Source organism: Liolophura sinensis, chromosome 7, assembly GCF_032854445.1.
Source record: "Liolophura sinensis isolate JHLJ2023 chromosome 7, CUHK_Ljap_v2, whole genome shotgun sequence".
NCBI lineage: Eukaryota > Metazoa > Mollusca > Polyplacophora > Chitonida > Chitonidae > Liolophura > Liolophura sinensis.
The window spans coordinates 36,574,774-36,590,637 of NC_088301.1; the positions used below are offsets into that span (position 1 = coordinate 36,574,774).

The following is a 15,864-nucleotide window of genomic DNA, read 5'->3' on the forward strand; positions in this document are numbered from 1 at the left end:
GAAAACTTTTCTTTTCATGATTTCGTCCTATTTTCGTACCTTATATACTTTCCTTGTCCTTTGGTAGTTTGTGTTACACCTTGTTTTGGGAATTGGCCTTGCAATCATTGACGCGGAACGTCCATCTTGAGTCAGTGACGGCTGGTATACGAGTGTCTGTTTCGACGCATAGCTTATTACAATCATTAATAGACTGCGATTAATGTATGTTTTGAGACCTCTATTAATCGACTTTGAACTCCCCTTTGTAGTTTTCAAGTTTTAACACTGCTTAACATGGGGCTAGGAGATGTATAGGTAATCATGTTTACATCAACATCGGGATTTTATGAACAGCTGCAATCAAAGTGCTACTGAAATACATATATTTACCATATTTACTATAGTAAGAATTTGAGATTTGAACTGGACGTCATGCCTAGAATGTCGACTGTCTTCACTGCATCACTGAAAACTGGCGCTTCTCTCTTACATGTTACCAGCTTTATCTCCTATATTGCTATATTATTTCTTAGAACCTATATATACTATGGGAACTAGTGTTTTAAGTTGCTTTGGAAAACGGTCTTCATAACAGTGCAACAGAGATAAGTGATTTGATTATCAAAAACTTACATACTAGCATCATATATCACGATTTGGATACTGATTCAGTTCCAGAGCACTCCTTGCGCCATCATTGAAAAGTGTTGAATGTTTCTCTGTGCATGAATCTGTACTGATTTCTTCCTTATTTCTTTGGAAGTTTGTGTTGAACTTTGTTTTGGAAATCGGTCTTGCGATTACTGACCCAACATGTTCATTTTGGTTGACGGCTGCATAGGCCGCCAATGATTACAATTATCGATCCGGAAGGTTTCACAGTCAAGGTGTACGAAGGTTGGCCTTGGATTTTATTTTGTATTCTGCAGAAATTTTTGAATTATTTTTCATTAAATTCAGTGACGATTTCACAAAATGTTATGACAACACAGCTTTTTGCGTAAATCAAACAACTGACGTCTAATACATAGGACACAATTAACATCACTGCATTTTTTTTACCTAGTTCTGCTTAAGCCATGCTTCAATGGAAGGTGGAATTTGCTACTATAAGTTTTTACATGAACAGTTGTAATAAACCCGAGCTGAGGTAAATAGAAAAGAGGCCGTTTTTCACCGGTTACGAGTGATCGTTTGGACACTACAACACTGTCGCCGCTGTTCTTCTTTAGGCTGACGTTACAGTTCTTAAAGTCAAGAGGTTTGTAAGATACGTGGCGAAGGCCTCTTGGTGCTCCAGTTTCCTTCATTCATAAAGCTGACCTGCGTCGTATATAAATGTGAAAAACTCTTCAGCATGGCGTTATACGCCGACCAGCCAATTATATAAATAACCTCTTCAATTTTTACAATAACTGGGGATTTCTACAAATCACACATAAAAACTTTACCGCATTATATATAAATTTACCCCTCGCAAAAGTCCAATTTTTCTGTCAACTTTCTCGTTTTCTCAATTCGTTATGACAGTGGTCAAGTTTATATGAATGAAAGAAACGACCCCACTTCGCAAGGTGCATCTTACGCCAAAGCCTAGCCAATTAGCTTGAGCTGGATTCCATTACTGTGACCCCATTGGTCAACAGATATAGTGCACTACCAACTAGGTCTAAGTCAGTTGTCCATCTGGTTAGTGTTGCTGTATGTATGTGTACCGGTAGTGAGAATTGTTTTACTGTGAGAACACAAGTTACATATGAAAAAGTTACGTGTACAGTCGTATGGATCCACCCCGAATACTTATTATTCATTTGATTGATATTTTACGCAGTACTCAATAATTCCCGAATACAAATTAGCAACAAACAACTTAGATTGGAGGATTTCAGTTTATTTCAAGCTGGAGAAATGAATTTTGCACGATAGTCCCACATGACCTTGTATATTCATGGTATATACATGTTTAAATCACGTCAGTCTTATAGACAGCAATAATAATGGTACTAGATATACCGTGTGAAACCAATTCTTAACCTTGTTTGTTAAACCGAGGTCAGAAGTTTAGCCATCTTTAAAGTTTCGCTAAATCCCAGAAAGCGAAGTGTTATCCAGATGGTACTTCTTCATTGAATTCATTCAGATTTTCGGCCGTCCGAAAGAATCACCCAATCTGAACGGAAGACTATGTACATTACAAGTCCTAAATATATGTGGTCTGTTTTTTTTTTTTAATATCCCCGAAACAAGATGGTTGGTATATATACCTCCACTATAAACACACGTTAAATTATAAAACCTTGGCCTAGCCTTACAAAGCAGTCTGAACATTTTAACAAAATTGCAACAATCACTGCAATCCCAACGTGACAAAGACGTTAAATGACGGTACTGGTAACATATGTAGTTATTGGTGTTATTAAAACATACAAATCAGTTCTTGTGACTGCTTTGTAGGGCTATTTCTACGACATAGGCCTAGTTAAGTGGTATGCTCAAATTACTCGTGATAATATAATTCTTACAAAAATGAAATGAATTTAAACTTCAGAGATGATGATATCCTTTGCTTTTATCTGATGATGAATAAATACAACTTTATGCGTTCATCTGTGATTTTGTTGAATTTGTATATACCACTTTCCCAAAGCCTTGTCTCTACATTACATATACATCAGAACTATGGTCGACACACTATGCAAAGTGCATACACGCTACCAAAATTTCATCCTTAACAACACCAACTGCCGACACATCCGACACAAAATTAGTTGTTATTCCAAGTGTTCCATAACGATTTTGATTCTTTTTTTTTTCAACAGAAAAACGTGAATGAAGCAAATCCGCATCATTGTCACCCTACAGCATCAATTTAACACACGGTGTGAAAGAGCAATTTGTACCAATCACACAATAACACAGGATTATGGCATGGATATATGAGAAAAGCGTTACAGAAGTACGATTCGAAAAGTAGTGTTTTAAAGCAACTATACAAAGACAAGGGAATAACACCATAAATTAGATTAAAATAAAACAACTACAGTTTACACCACAATTATAAATGGTATGCCAGCATTCAAGAAGCTAATTGAATATTGTACCAGAAAAATAACCCATCAATTACAACAAATAGCATATAATCAGACATATATATAAAAAAGTAACATACGAAATTAAACGCAGTTAAAAATAATCAAAAAAATTACATTCTGTCATGAACAGCCTTCCATATGGTATTTTAGAAATGTTATAAATATGTTCCACGATAGAAAATGGGTAGTAAAACGCTTGGTCACACTGCAAAGCTTAGCGCTGAATTTTTGTTTGTACCTCACGCTGATACATAATACATATCCCTTGATCGAACTTTTTTGTTTACAATAATAGGATCAATTCTTGATAAAACATATGTACAGGTATGTTATAACATCTAGCTACCTTTGCTTAAAAGCACACTGCTTCAAAGGCACAGAACTAAATAGTCCAAGTATGACCTGGATAAAAAAAAAAGTTGGTCTATCGGGGATGAAGAACTTGATATATCATCCTTTTTCACAGAAACCATTTCACATTGGTCACTTATGAATCTCAATGGCGAACTTTTAGAAGAGGCATAATACAAGTTCTAAGTCACCAGTTACAGTACCTTTATTCTTTACATGTTTTTGCTTTTTGAGAACATATGCTTTAGTAGGTCTTGCATTGTATATATTAATCGAACCCATATACCAACAAACTGGCAACTAATACATGTATATACAAAACAGTATAGTCCAGTATAATGGGTAAGAAAGTTCTATTACCATTAAACTCTGAAGTGCTGACACTGTAGCCTTGCTTTCCTATCTAAATCTTATTACTTAATACGAGTTAATTTAGTTACTTAATGGTGATTATATGCAATAAAACGAAGCGTCGGAGAAAACATATGCCACCAAGTCACCTTACTACTGTGATTTGGCAATGAATAGAAATATTAAGATATTCACTGCATGTAAGTTACACAAGCCCAACGAAACCACACTGCTTTCTTTACAATATTACGTTGATTTGATTGTATGCACATATCGACTGTGGATGTTTTGTTCCGTTTTATTTTGTCAAGATAACAAATTAAATGGCAGTGAATATAGTTCTGATATCGAACTTTATGTATCTAAACATTCTTAAGACCGTCATGGTAAGCTCTCGCATCTATATGTTACAGGTAAGTGTTACATGCCCTCAGTCTTCTAACTCAGTATCATTTATGGAGACATTATCTTTGGCAGTGTTTATCAGTGGTATTTGTTTCCACGTCATATTCCTCATGGTTACCTCGATTTTGTCGCCACTTTAAATAAGCACAACCAACAGTTCATCTTTTCTCGTAATTCCCATTTTCTTAAAATCAATCCGTAATATTTCCATTGTTTGACTACGCCGGGTTCATCACAAGAATATCTGCAAATTTAAATAAGTAAATTACTTAATAAATAAATAAAGAAAGAAAGAAAGAAAGGAAGAAAATATCGGATCCCTCCCAGCTGTTAAGACAGATTTGATGTTATTGAAAATTCTTAAATAATGGCGTTAAACAATAATGAAATATTAAAAGATATAAAACACCTTTCGGATCTATGAACTCACTGGATCAAAAGTCATATTTAAATGTACTTAAGACATTTTCACATAGTTTAAAATGTTGAGATGTGATAGCAGTTTTCTTTAGAAGAAGAATTACATGGGCATAAATTCTTCATAACTGGTGGTATCTTAGGCCTTTCGAAAAGTGTTTTTAAGCATTTCTTGCTGATACCATAAAATCTCTTTTTAGTTCTTAGTTTCCTAAGAACACATTAGGCAAGCATATATGTCTTGATAAAGATAGTACACATGTATGTTTTGCCTGAATCGATAGTATTTTTAGAAGAATATTGCAATCTCTAGCACTGACTACAAGCAATTTATTTTGGACCTCATCGAACACATTATAATTTACGCAAACCATAGTGGATACGCTGAGGGAAGAAAGGTGTAGACATTTAATGGATATATAAATATAGAGGAATAAATAACAGACATACCTGATAGAAAAAGGTGAGAATGACTAGAAGTGGAATGATTGGGTTGCATGTGCTGGCGGACCCTGTTGAATTGCTTCCCTCTTCAGCATGTGCCGTCTCCCCAGTGTCCGGTTCTCCATCAGATTCAGGTTTTGATTCGGCCTCGGATTCAGGACTGGGTTCACCGGTCGGTTCCGGTTCTGGTTTCTCCTCTGGCACGGGTTCCGGTGCCACATAATCCGATATGGAAATAGGTGTGGAAAGCTGCATAACAAAATGGTTATGTTAACGTTTTCCCTGTATGTTTGGCCATGAGAATTACTCATTTAAACCCAATGGTTGAAAAGGGAATCGAATTAACATCTCAAAAGACATAGCCAAGCATCAGTTGTTCCTTACCGAGAATTCTTTGCTGGAGCGTTCTGTCTGTACAAACATGGTGTCATCTGGAAACGTGACCATGGCTGATGTCTCTAAACTGATTTGATCCGCCTGTAAACACAAACGAAAATGATTCCCTTTAATTTAATGTTTCTTAGCTACATTCAATAATGTTAATCGGCGCTTTAGTGCACTCCCCTAGATAAATATGGCAGTTAGAAACTGAGCGTAGCGTTAAAACTGTTTCGAACTACAATGCGTCCAGCAGCTTAGAAATTGGGCGTAGCGTTACAACTGTTTGAAACCGCAACGCCTCCAGCATTATTAAAAGGTTTTAATGCACGCTGAATCACAAAGCTAATATCTGGAAACAAGATGTTAAAGCTGCAATGTTACCTTGATGTCGTTTTCCATTCCATCAACCAGGACGATATCTACCGTGAACAGAATGGTTTGACTTGCTTCCAGAGATTTTACCGAGCATCGAATTGTCAAACAACTGGAATCCGGGCATCTCTGTAAACATGGAACATATCGCACAGTCATAGCGGATGACGCGTGTACGGCGTCAACAAGAAAATTTCTCTCTATACAGAGGAATAATTTTAGTAATTAAATTTGCTATGTTCCTTTCCGTTATTTTAAATGAAATTTGTTGTGCAATAACATACCCAGAATTAACAATGTCAAGCGATAGGCCTACTTTGACCTTGTAGCATTTTCAAATGATTTGAGTTTTGACTTAAGTCTGAGATTGCTTCGTGGTCCCGGAGCCAGCAGCCAAGGGACAAAATAATATTTAAGACAAGAAAAGAGTTTTTTTTGTTATCTTTACAGGACATTGATTATAGTTGCTGTACAGAAGTGATTAGTCAAGGGATTTATGCTAATCTTCCACGTTTACTGAAGTAAGATACGATTCCTCGAGATTCGCCATCCTACAACAGAATTGATCCTACTGTCTTCGTTGAGATTAACGTTTTACAAGGTCATCTTAATTCTCCACATAAGAAATCCTGGCGAAGAGTCGTATCATATGCTCAACAATTTGACATTTGAATCGCATTATTCATCATTTGCTAGGTCCGATCCAGAGCGCACAGAAAACATATCTAAGGAAATGAACCCTTTATTTTATGTTGTGGAAGATTTCCCTGGTTCTACATCATTCTCAAACGCAGTTTTAATGAATTTATGGGCTACAGATCTTCCTGTATGGGAATCATGACATGAAATTTCCAAATAGGAAACTAAGTAGGAAATCTCGCTAAAATGGCCACCAAAACAGCAAAAGGTGTATGGATGCTTCGATGTAACCCGTTGGACCAGGGATCACGAATGCAACTTACCGAGTCAGCGTCTCTTCCGTCCGCGACAGAGGCATTTTGATTACTTGAGATCTGCTTACACTTTCCTCTGCCCCCTTCGCTGCTTTCAACCTGATTAATGAAATAGTAAACGCACATGTCGATGTTCACAAATTGTAGTAGACAGAGAATACTTTAGAGTGAGGGACGAACACCATGGAAATTAATATAAGGACAGCTAAGAAAGTTACTTCATGTGGTTATGATGTACAATATACAATATTCTGTTGATTCTTAACATTGAAACTTTTTCCTGAAACAAATTTGAAATAAAGTGTGGACTAAATTCACATGCGCTATTGTGCGCAATAACGAATGTGTAGCATCAGCTGTTACGTTTAACACTTTACCTCGTGAAAAATTCTTATCTGTGTAAATTTAACTTCCCGATGTAAGGTTTACAAAAACTTGTTACACAGAGATTGGGCTATGCTTGTATATAATTGTAGAAATATTCGCTTGGTCACTGAGAAGTCTAAATATCATTCAGTAAAATAGGTATTTTTATTTTTGTCTAGAAAAGTTTTATTTCTCCAGAGCCAACAGCAGGTAGTGCAGATGCACACTAATACCTGAACACGGTCCACGGCTACTTGCTCAGCAGTAAGGTTTCTAAGGGGGGATGTGATCCATAACGTGGCCCGTTTCAGAACCTCGGTGGCAGAGTTCACCAACTCATAGGCGTGGGATATCTTCCTAACGCCAGCATCTGTCTTTGGTGCACCACGCACCAAAGAGAACTCACCTGGCACCGACGTACTGAAGAGCGAAAACAAAGAAGATGCATCAAATTTGATGAAACTAGTCACTTTCACACATTATGATAATGATGAGTTTTGCAATTCATACTTAACTGCTTGCCACCAGAACCGATATAGCGCAAGTGGGAGCTTTTTCTGAAAATAGGGCATCTTTTTAATCATAAACTAATACTGTTAATGACCATATATCATACGGAACAGGACAGACAATTTTAATACATTTAAGTGGGTTAAAACACCGCAGTGACGATGGCGGTGTAACTGACGCCTTACCACAGCTAACAGATCGTGAGTTATACTTCCATACATTTCTTACTGATGTTGACATAGTGTGCATATCATTTTAATATAACTCTCACCCGGATAACTCCGTTACAGCTTGATATTTAACGTTCATTCTGTATCTTCGGAAGTTATTGGCCATATTCGTATCGTCACTAGCTGTCCTGGCATATGCCGAGAACTGGACAGGAGAAGACATGGCGGTCAGTCGCCTTACGTCAAATACAACCACAACCACTATCTCCTCATTCGCCTTAATAGGATTGTTGGTTTGGCAGACGATCTGCTTGGTATTCTTGTGGGACGATGACCGGTTGTCGGCTTCAATGAATTCCCCCATGACTGGCTCGCAGGGATACGGACTTCTGGGGTCTTTGAGAAAATCAACGTTATCCGAATAACTGATGACAACATTGGACAGGTAGGCTGCCTCTCCACTGTTGAGCACGTTGATTTGTAGCCGGACGGCGCCGTGGGCACCCAATAACAGGTAGTCCTTTCCGTTTGGATACACCATCCCCATGTTCACTACCAAGTCACTGTGACACAAGTTGTCGTCCCCACAGTCACGTTTAAAGAGGAGCTGCCGTCAAAGGGTCAAACAAATGACATAAATAAACATTTCTCTTTAAGAAGTTTACCAGGAATTCATGTTGTAAATCATTTCAATATCAGATTTGTCAGTTAATTAGAAAATCTGCATCGAAGATGAAGGCGACATTCGCTGAGTTTCGCAAGGCTATGTGAAAATCAAGGTGGTTCTAACAGCTTCTGAACAAAATTTAATCGCATTTGAAGGTCGAAGCTACTGAAGTAGTAAAATTAGAACTTGTGAGAATGTACCTCTGATGAACTAGACTTGTCCAGGAATGCTGAGAGTACAGGAGTGACCTCAGTGCTAGCTGCCCTCGTGTCCTGGGCAAGGCCAAATGTCAAATTGAACAAGACGGGAGTGAAGAGATCCTCGGTGTCTGGCTGAAAATTGATACAATTTTTATAACGACTGCACCCAAATAACCTCAACGTCAAGAAATATTTGCCGTGAGGTGACACCAACAAATGGTACACATGTATATGGAAGGTCAAATGAACATGTAACACGAAGATTTTTTTATTTTTATAACCTAGTTTGTAAGATAAACTTACAGTACCAGTACTAATATTTTTGTAAAACTCGTTCAAACTAGAGTAGCGGTTGCATTCATCTTGAATCAAAGATAAGTATTGCAGAACATGATTGCAAATAAGTTTTACGTTAGTTCATGAAGAATTAGAACATGTTTTACGTTATATCAAAACAAATGTCCTATTTCCACGCCAAAAATATCATGGAACAAAAGCTGATACTTATGAGGTAGTAGCATATACCAGGAGAGTTAATTGGATGGCGTGAATAGAACCTCGTTCTAAATGAATGAACGGACTTACCAAAACCAAAGCGCTGTATTTACTACAAGCTGTCCGTCGACTAGACACACGAATGGTGCCGTTATTCTGTCTGTCGTCGACGATAAGTTTCACACGGCTGTCCGACTTCAGAGTATCCACGGCTAGAGTGAACTCCACATCTGGTAAACAATGCAAGATCATTTCTTACTCACTGGATCCTTTTGCTAATAATAGTTCCACGGATTAAGTTAACGGATTAAAGATTTTACGACCGAACCGTCTTTTATTTGTTTATACCTCATGCTGTTTATTGTTTTAATCCTTCACGAAAATGTTTAAAAGACAAAATTTGTTCCCCACATAGCAATGGCTAATTTCGTCCTTTTGAAGGAAAATTAAGCATGTACATGAACAGTTTGAATAAAACCCTAACTGAGGTAATTTGACAAGAGACTGTATTCTACCTGTTACCATTTGCCAAGTATTACCCAGCGTCGCTTTTACACTCTAAAAATGTAGTCTTATATTTGAACAATGAACTTATAATACTCAGCAGATATTGATGTTAGTTTAAAGCAATGTACAAGAATATAAATGATTTAAGTAAAAAGTTACTGCACCTAAATAAGGAGGAAGGTTGTATCCTCTGAAGACGAAGCACGCCTCGATCCTGATACAGGAGGCTCTATTGTCATCGTGGCGACAGTTCATCACCTTTGGATCAATCACGGTAGGGTTGACACGAAATCGAGGCTGGAGGTCAGCCACGGGTCTGGCACGGAACACCACTGCGGAGTCAGATTGGGGAGCTCCCACCGCCAGATCTACAACAATTCAATATAGTCTACAGGTCTATATACAGGTTTAATGGAACTGGTGAGGAGGTACTTAGAAGTTTCTACCAACAGCGAAATAACAATGTACAGGAAAATCTCTGTGCTGTAAAGGAACCCTACAAATGGTTTTGTCCTCTCTAGTTGGCTGCTGATATACAATTGTAGGTCAATGGGATGCAGCACTTCTTAAATTAAGAAGTTATAAGTATTTATAACTTCTTAATTTGAATATCAATCATATTAATAAGTAAACTTCTTAAAAAGAAACAGAATCTAGGAGCAGATCTAACGAAGCTATGTGAACACCGATATACGTACCTCTGTAAGAGTTACCATCGATATCATCCACTCGTGAGAATGACATTCCGAATCCGTAGAGTTCATTGGACAATTCCCTGGCAGTAATTCGCTGAGAGTACTGGCCGTCAAGACCGATACCACTTGCATGACCGTTGTATATGTAAACAGCTCCCTTGCCACCATCTTCGAATGGTGATCCTACGGCAATATCTGGATAAAGGAAAAGCCCAACAGGTTTAATTTGCGTTTGTGGTCTTTTATTTCTTAGTAATTAATCAAAAATAACTCATCGACTAAACCTTCATTTGCAACCAGCATGTACCTAGAGTGGGGGTGGGGGGTGGGGGCAGCACCCAGTCACATTGAAGAAATAAATCAAGTTCAAAGAAGTGCTTCTGCACGAATATAGGTGTACATGTGGTATAAGTTTGATTAAATTACATGGAGAGTTAATGCGAAGAAGCCTATCAAAAAATAAAACTTAAATGGTTCAACTGACCTCCAAAGTCACAGAAAATAGTTTGTTTAGGTGAGCGAACGTGTCATTTTGTCCCTTCCGAATAAATGAAGGGCTTGGTAGGGAGGTAGTCAAAGGTGGTAAATTTGTAGGTCACCCCAGATGTGGTATGAAACGTTGTGTTCTGTAGTACACACATGTAATTTTAAAAGTAGTCAAGTTCATGAGCATTTGTTTCCTTAAAGTCAAGGAAATTTTTAACGAGGGCAAGTATCACGCTGCCAGTGTACATTTAGGAGCAATAAGGCCGGAAAGCATATAGAAAACATCAAGTTTCACAGGCTTCGCTATAGTGCGCATCGGCCCGTTTGACGTCCACATCAGTCTTTGTCAGACAGCTCAGATGGATCTGCAGTAGCGAGCTGATCTTCCTTAATTGTCTGTTTTTTTTTTGTATATAGTATATATACTATATGAAAGTATATAGTATATACTTGTAAACACAGCATATAAACATTAAAGTAATTATGGGTAAAAACAAAAACATTCAGCTTCTGAGTCATTCTTAGCACTCCGCTCAGAGTTCTACTTCTTAGGAAAATAATCATTTTCAATATTGCCACAACAGAAATTATAAATCCTAGGAAATTAGAACGATTTAATAAATGTGACGGGAATAAGTTTACCCTCGTACGAGTCCCTGTTCATATCTCCAATGTTCTCAATGGCAGCCCCGAACTTCGCTCCAAGTGATCCGGAACCCAGAAGGCGAACGTCAAACCTCTCAAAGGGTTTCTGTTAACCCGCAAAAAAGGACAAAAGCAAGAATTGCTGCGTAAGATGGTGGATCAAGGATACGGCATGGTAGATGGTGTTTGACATATTCTCATATGAAGAAAACATGCCCTGACAAGAGCATGTATGAAGAAACCAGACAATATCAGAAAGTAACCAGCATCATGCGACCAACTGAAAGAAACGGCTACGAGACAAATATCTCGAAAAGTTTCTCTCTTTTCAGGTCATTTTTTACTTCGAAAGGATCATGTAGTTATAACAAATGCTAATTACTGTACGATAATGTCCTTTTTTTGAGTGTTCTGCTGTTTGTCCTTCAGCTCAGATAAAAGGACATCCTAAGAAACTCATCTCAAATTTCTATTAACATTAATCATTTTCATATTACTTACCTCATTCTTGTTAATGAAGACATAAACAGCTCCTTCTTCCTTTCTTAAACTGTACAAAGGCGCACCGACAACAATATCGTCAAGCCCATCACCATTCAGATCAACTACTGTGACAGCAGCGCCGAAATAACTACCGTCCTAGCAACAGCAAAAGTAACAGAATTAATTAATCTGTTGTGTAATCCAGAGACAGAGTGAAAAAGTTAATGAATTTTTCCACCCTAATTGCGTATTTTATTTGATCGTGTGGTTTTAAGTAATTTTCTTAGTTCTTTTGTGGTTAAAACATTGTTTTGTGAACTGGCCTTGGGATTATTGACCTGGAAGGTCCATCTTGGTTGACGACTGGTATACGAATGATCTCCATTCGCTTAAATTTATGTGAAGTTTTCAGCTGCATTTATATCACGTAAATAAAGGATAAAAAGGCGCAAACCCTTTGGGGACGTGTTATTGGAATTTTTGCAGGCGTAGTTAGAATTTTTGCAGGCGAGTGTCAAATCTGAATTGACCCTCTCAAAATCTTAGCAGACTAAGCGAAGGTAGTCAAAGGTGGTGTTTCGATTTGAGCCAAAACGTATATTATTTATATTTATTTATTTATTTGATAAGTGTTTTACGTTGTACTCAAGAATATTTCACTTATGCGACGGTGGCCAATGGTATTGTAAACCTCTTACTCGAGCGAGCATGTGTCTAGAGGTTGTGACTATCGTTTTGTGTGGATGCAGCTACTTGGATGTTTTGACATTTAGAAAGCACTGAGCCACACATCACACAATGATATCATATACATACTGGTTATTTCGAGTTATATTTCGTAACAAGTATAGGAAAGAATTATAAAATATATTTTCCAACGTGGTTAACAGTCGACAATATTATAGTTTAGAATTTAATGTGCAGCAATCAGCCACCGATGAACGAAGAGTTTACTTCCCTTGCAAAACATGTTTTCATAGGCGATTTTCCAAAGAGATGTTAGGCGTGGAAACGAAAACTTCTCTTCTCTATCAGGATGAATCTGGGATAACGTTTTAGCTAGTTAAAAATGTTGAAGAAAGTGGCTAAATTCTGTACCAATTGACCTCTGTACACCGCGGCGCTGCAAGACAAACTGTGTGGTCTGTGATTAAGACAGGCGGTAGGGTAATCACGACAGGCTGAGTGAAATACCATGATATCTTCACTAAGTCTGGCCACATGTCATCACCTCCGTACAGTAACCACAACAGATCCAGACTACCTTTCCCCTACATTCTCCACCAAACAGACCGAGACACAGACGTGAAATCATATGCTCCCAATTATTTGCCTACCCGTAAACCACAAACGCGTTACATTTCCTGCGTATGCATTTTAATACGTTTTATAAATACGTACTCAGATAGTTGTAAAAAATATCAGCATTTTATTACCACCGCTGCTGCCAAAAGGTTCATGCTTTGCTGTATTAATTTGGATTCATTATTGATATGTAATCAATAATGTTTGGTCGTGTAAAATAAGATTCAGCCATGCTTTATTTTCTTACCTGGTCACCAGACAGTTCCTTAATGACGTCAAAGTTATCCCCCAAGATGTAAACCTGACAAAAAGTGAAAAACAATTTGATCAGCTGAACTAACCAGCCAGAGTAAGATTGAAATATAAATTAAAATTTTTCTACCTGGAACGTAAAATGTCAACTCAAAAGCCTTTTTATACTGGGTATGTTATATTTCTCTGGTTGCACTATATTTTTCAGTGGAACACTCCTTTAGGGGTGGCTAACGATTTTTAAAGACAGAAATACTTTTCTTTGAACAGTGCTTTGAACAAACAAAATTACCTACATATAGAAAAGCATTTTTTGATATGAGGAGTTACTGACCTTTCCTTTGCCTGAGTTTGTTCCTGGGGCTCCCACCAGGTAATATAGTCTTGGGTCACGGAAAAGACGTCCGGATGACAAGGCATAACCTATAACAAATGCAGGGATTGTGTCAATTAGTTTGGTTAATATTTGATCCTGTGCAAAATTCATCTCAATGAATGCATCCGGCTATGTTCTTGACATGTGATGTCTATACTCTTTCGTGAGGTCAGGTCAAAATAGTGGGATATCAGCCTTCAGACTACCATGAGTCGACGTTTGAAACTCCAAGCCGCGATCGATTCAGGTAACACACTATGGCTGTTACCTATATTTTTAACTCAAGGTTTATGATTTTCAAGCATAGATTCCATAACTCTCTACGGGTTCTGGTGTAAACCTCTTTGGGAAATAACCGCGGATGGCTTTTATATCTTGACTAGGCTTTTTTTATATATATCTTGACGGTGCTCGCATTATCATGTATTGCTGTCATTCACTGCTGGGGGAGCATCGCAAAATCTAGACTGCCAGAGAGATATCCATCGTAACCTCTGAACACTATGCATGACGTGACAGATGATACAGGAGGACGGAAACTATATATACATAAAAGTTATCTAAAATTCGGAGGTCGTCTTCAGGTATTCTCTCACCTGCAAAACCATCTCTCTCCGGGAACACCTTTCGCTTTAGTCGACGGTTACCACGGTACAATACGATAGCACCTGTAACGTAAATTGAATCATTGCATCATTGTGTTTCAAGTCATAAGACTCAATCGGTATATCAGTATTATTATTCAATTATTTGTGTATATATAGAACTGTTTATTCTCCATTTTGGTATACACTACTCGTTCATAAATATTTATTAACAGGAGTAACTCACTCATAACAATGTAACTTCATCGATAAATGAATCGATCGATGAGCGTTTGAAAAAACTAAAATGTATACCACAGTGTACAAACTTACCTTTTCCATTCTGGGAAGCCGGGGTACCAACAATCATAGTGTTTCCCTGAATTAAATGCGAAAACCTGTGTTACCTCCATTCAAAGCTGAGATACGTAAATACACACACACACATATATATATATATATATATATATATATATATATATATATATATATATATATATATATATATATATATATATATATATATATATATATATATATATATGGTAAGATCTGGTTAGATTATTATTTTAATACGAATATTATATGTAATATATTTTCACAATAAATGCCCTGCTTTTCTTTACTGTTTCTTTAGTATTCAACAATATGCTCACCTCACTGTTGTGGATTGGGAAATAGAATATTTTGGCATCATTTTCCTCATGCAGGAACTGTCCATCTTTGTCCGCGATAAGACCACGGCCCAGTGTCATGGGATTTATTCGAGACGACCGGCGGTAGTCTAAATCCTTCATCAACTCGTAACACATCCCGTATATGGTGGCATTAGATTCGTGCTCAGCTCGAGGGTCAGCTTGGTAGCCACAGTACTGAAAATAGGATAAGATAATTCAAAAATCGAGTTCTCCGATTAAATCTCCTGTTTTTTTTCTGTTGTTTATGACTACCTAAATGGAGGCCATAGAAAATATGTACGCATTACAGATAAATCTAAGCAAGAAATTAAGTCTGCTAATTAGCTCTGCTTTTAAGTGAAAATATAGTTAAATTTGTCATTTGCCTTAAAAGAAACTAGGTGGTAATATTGTATACCTCTGACATGACGTTCTACAGCGTCACACATAGAATTATAAACCTTGATCAATACTATTTATGGTGCCACAGTTTATTTAACAACTGGCCTTCGAAGTGTTCCCAGCTAGTTTCCTGAGACGACGGTGGACATTCGCGTTTGACTAATGGCTTTTTGAGAGAATGGTGAACGTACGTCCTTACATATATATTTCACCTTGCCAATGGGAGTGTTAAAATACAGCTGTCTGAGTCAATGGCCAAGCGGTTTCTTTCATCCATAAACCTGATCCATCCATTG

General features: G+C 37.5%; 1 protein-coding gene across 1 annotated transcript in view; it reads right to left on the reverse strand.

The window, feature by feature from the left end:
- Positions 1-1,863: 1,863 nt before the first annotated feature.
- The window catches only part of LOC135469968 (integrin alpha-4-like), a 33,861-nt gene continuing 19,860 nt past the window's right edge, over positions 1,864-15,864 (reverse strand). Inside the window, exons 4-21 of the mRNA XM_064748640.1 lie at positions 15,146-15,361; positions 14,823-14,868; positions 14,502-14,573; positions 13,864-13,952; positions 13,525-13,578; positions 11,991-12,128; positions 11,487-11,595; positions 10,362-10,553; positions 9,828-10,031; positions 9,247-9,386; positions 8,662-8,793; positions 7,896-8,401; positions 7,348-7,534; positions 6,758-6,847; positions 5,805-5,924; positions 5,427-5,519; positions 5,049-5,291; positions 1,864-4,425 (exon numbers count right to left, since the gene is read on the reverse strand). Of these exons, the coding sequence (XP_064604710.1) occupies positions 4,414-4,425; positions 5,049-5,291; positions 5,427-5,519; positions 5,805-5,924; positions 6,758-6,847; positions 7,348-7,534; positions 7,896-8,401; positions 8,662-8,793; positions 9,247-9,386; positions 9,828-10,031; positions 10,362-10,553; positions 11,487-11,595; positions 11,991-12,128; positions 13,525-13,578; positions 13,864-13,952; positions 14,502-14,573; positions 14,823-14,868; positions 15,146-15,361 (2,643 nt within the window). The 3' untranslated portion in view covers positions 1,864-4,413. The remainder of the gene's footprint in view (positions 4,426-5,048; positions 5,292-5,426; positions 5,520-5,804; positions 5,925-6,757; positions 6,848-7,347; positions 7,535-7,895; positions 8,402-8,661; positions 8,794-9,246; positions 9,387-9,827; positions 10,032-10,361; positions 10,554-11,486; positions 11,596-11,990; positions 12,129-13,524; positions 13,579-13,863; positions 13,953-14,501; positions 14,574-14,822; positions 14,869-15,145; positions 15,362-15,864) is intronic.